Source organism: Alligator sinensis, unplaced genomic scaffold (assembly GCF_000455745.1).
Source record: "Alligator sinensis unplaced genomic scaffold, ASM45574v1 scaffold1164_1, whole genome shotgun sequence".
Classification (NCBI taxonomy): Eukaryota; Metazoa; Chordata; order Crocodylia; family Alligatoridae; genus Alligator; species Alligator sinensis.
In genome coordinates this window covers 588,050-589,365 of record NW_005842225.1, presented here as the reverse complement: position 1 = coordinate 589,365, position 1,316 = coordinate 588,050, and the positions used below count along the sequence as shown (strand labels likewise).

Genomic DNA, 1,316 nt, shown 5'->3' with positions numbered 1-1,316 from the left:
CTGAACCTCTTCAGCATCAGGCGCGTACAGCAGCAGCTGCTTGATGTGCGAGGGCTCCAGGCGGTCGCTCTCCATGGTCATGAGGATCTGGCGCAGCTCAATGTGCGACAGCTTGAGGTGGGCGATCAGGATGGCTGGGGGAAGGAGGGGCATCAGTGGAGGGGCAGGGGAGCAGCCCAGTCCCCACATGGGGCTATGCTGCATGTCTCCATGGAGTTGGGAAGGCAGGGCCACCCCCAGCGCCCCACTCTGATGTGGGAGATCGTCCCTCTCTGTCAGACTTCCAAGGGAAGTAGCGCTGGCTCCTAGCCTGGGGGTGTATAAGAGAAGGCTTGACGATTACCTAGCTGGGGTCATATGAGCCCAGTTTTGTCTCCTGCCCAGGGCAGGGGGTCGGGCTAGAAGATCTGCAAGGTCCCTTCCGACCCTACATCTATGAATCCATGAAACCTGGAGTGGGGCCAGCAGAGACACTGTTCTGGAGAAGGGGATGCCTGCCCAAGCTAGAACTGGGCCAGACAAGTCCAGCATCCCAAGCTCTCCCAGCTGGCCCTCACTGCAAGCCATGACCTTGAGGCAGGAGCTGCCTGGTCCCATCTCCTGGCCCTTTTATCCCAAGTGGTTTTGGCACACGGTTCCAGCTGAAATAAGGAGGCAATGCAGGGAACATCAGCACCGACAACTTGAGAGCAGACCCTTGTACGTGGCAGGAGCTGGTCTCCCAGCAGGACCCCAGCTGAGCTAAGGGTTGGGGGCTCAGTGACATCCTATGGGTGGAGGGAGGGCAGCACAGAAGAGGAGGCATGAAACCTCCTCCTCTTCAGCATCCCCCAGCACCTCCAGGCAGAAGGCAACCGAGTCCAGCTGCATTCTTGGGTGGGCGAAGGTGTGCCTTCAAGGCCAGCTCTCCGCCTCATGCCTGGGCCTGTGGGGGCGGCGCCCTGAGCTGGTCACTGGGCGAAGGCATGCTGGCTCATTCTGGAGCCTTGTAAAGATGCTTTAGGTCCTGCCCTGCCATCGCTGCTGCTCTGCGTGTCCTCCTCTGCCTGCCAGGGAGAGGCAACTTTCCAAGGGGCCATCCCATTTACCTGCAGCTCTCAGCCCACCAGTGGGCTAAAGTCCCCCCAAAGGCAACGAGCCACGTCCCATTTCTGGAATTCTCCCTCGAGCCTTCCTTTCCCCTGCAGCCCAGGCTGACTACGAGGGGCACTGCGTGGCACTGGCTCTGTGCATGGCCCTGCTCACTGCCGCCAGTCCAGGAGACACGCTCTCCTTTTACCATTCCAGTCCTACCCTCCCATGCCCCCGCCCCTCCC

At 60.6% G+C, this 1,316-nt stretch overlaps 1 protein-coding gene and 1 long non-coding RNA gene across 2 annotated transcripts in view; one reads left to right on the top strand and one right to left on the bottom strand.

The window, feature by feature from the left end:
• GRID2IP (Grid2 interacting protein) overlaps positions 1-1,316 on the bottom strand; it is a 72,071-nt gene that overhangs the window by 10,607 nt on the left and 60,148 nt on the right. Inside the window, 1 exon segment of the mRNA XM_025208284.1 lies at positions 1-134. Within this exon segment, the coding sequence (XP_025064069.1) occupies positions 1-134 (134 nt within the window).
• The window catches only part of LOC112550856, a 28,055-nt gene that overhangs the window by 24,634 nt on the left and 2,105 nt on the right, over positions 1-1,316 (top strand). The gene's annotated exons all lie outside the window — the stretch shown is intronic.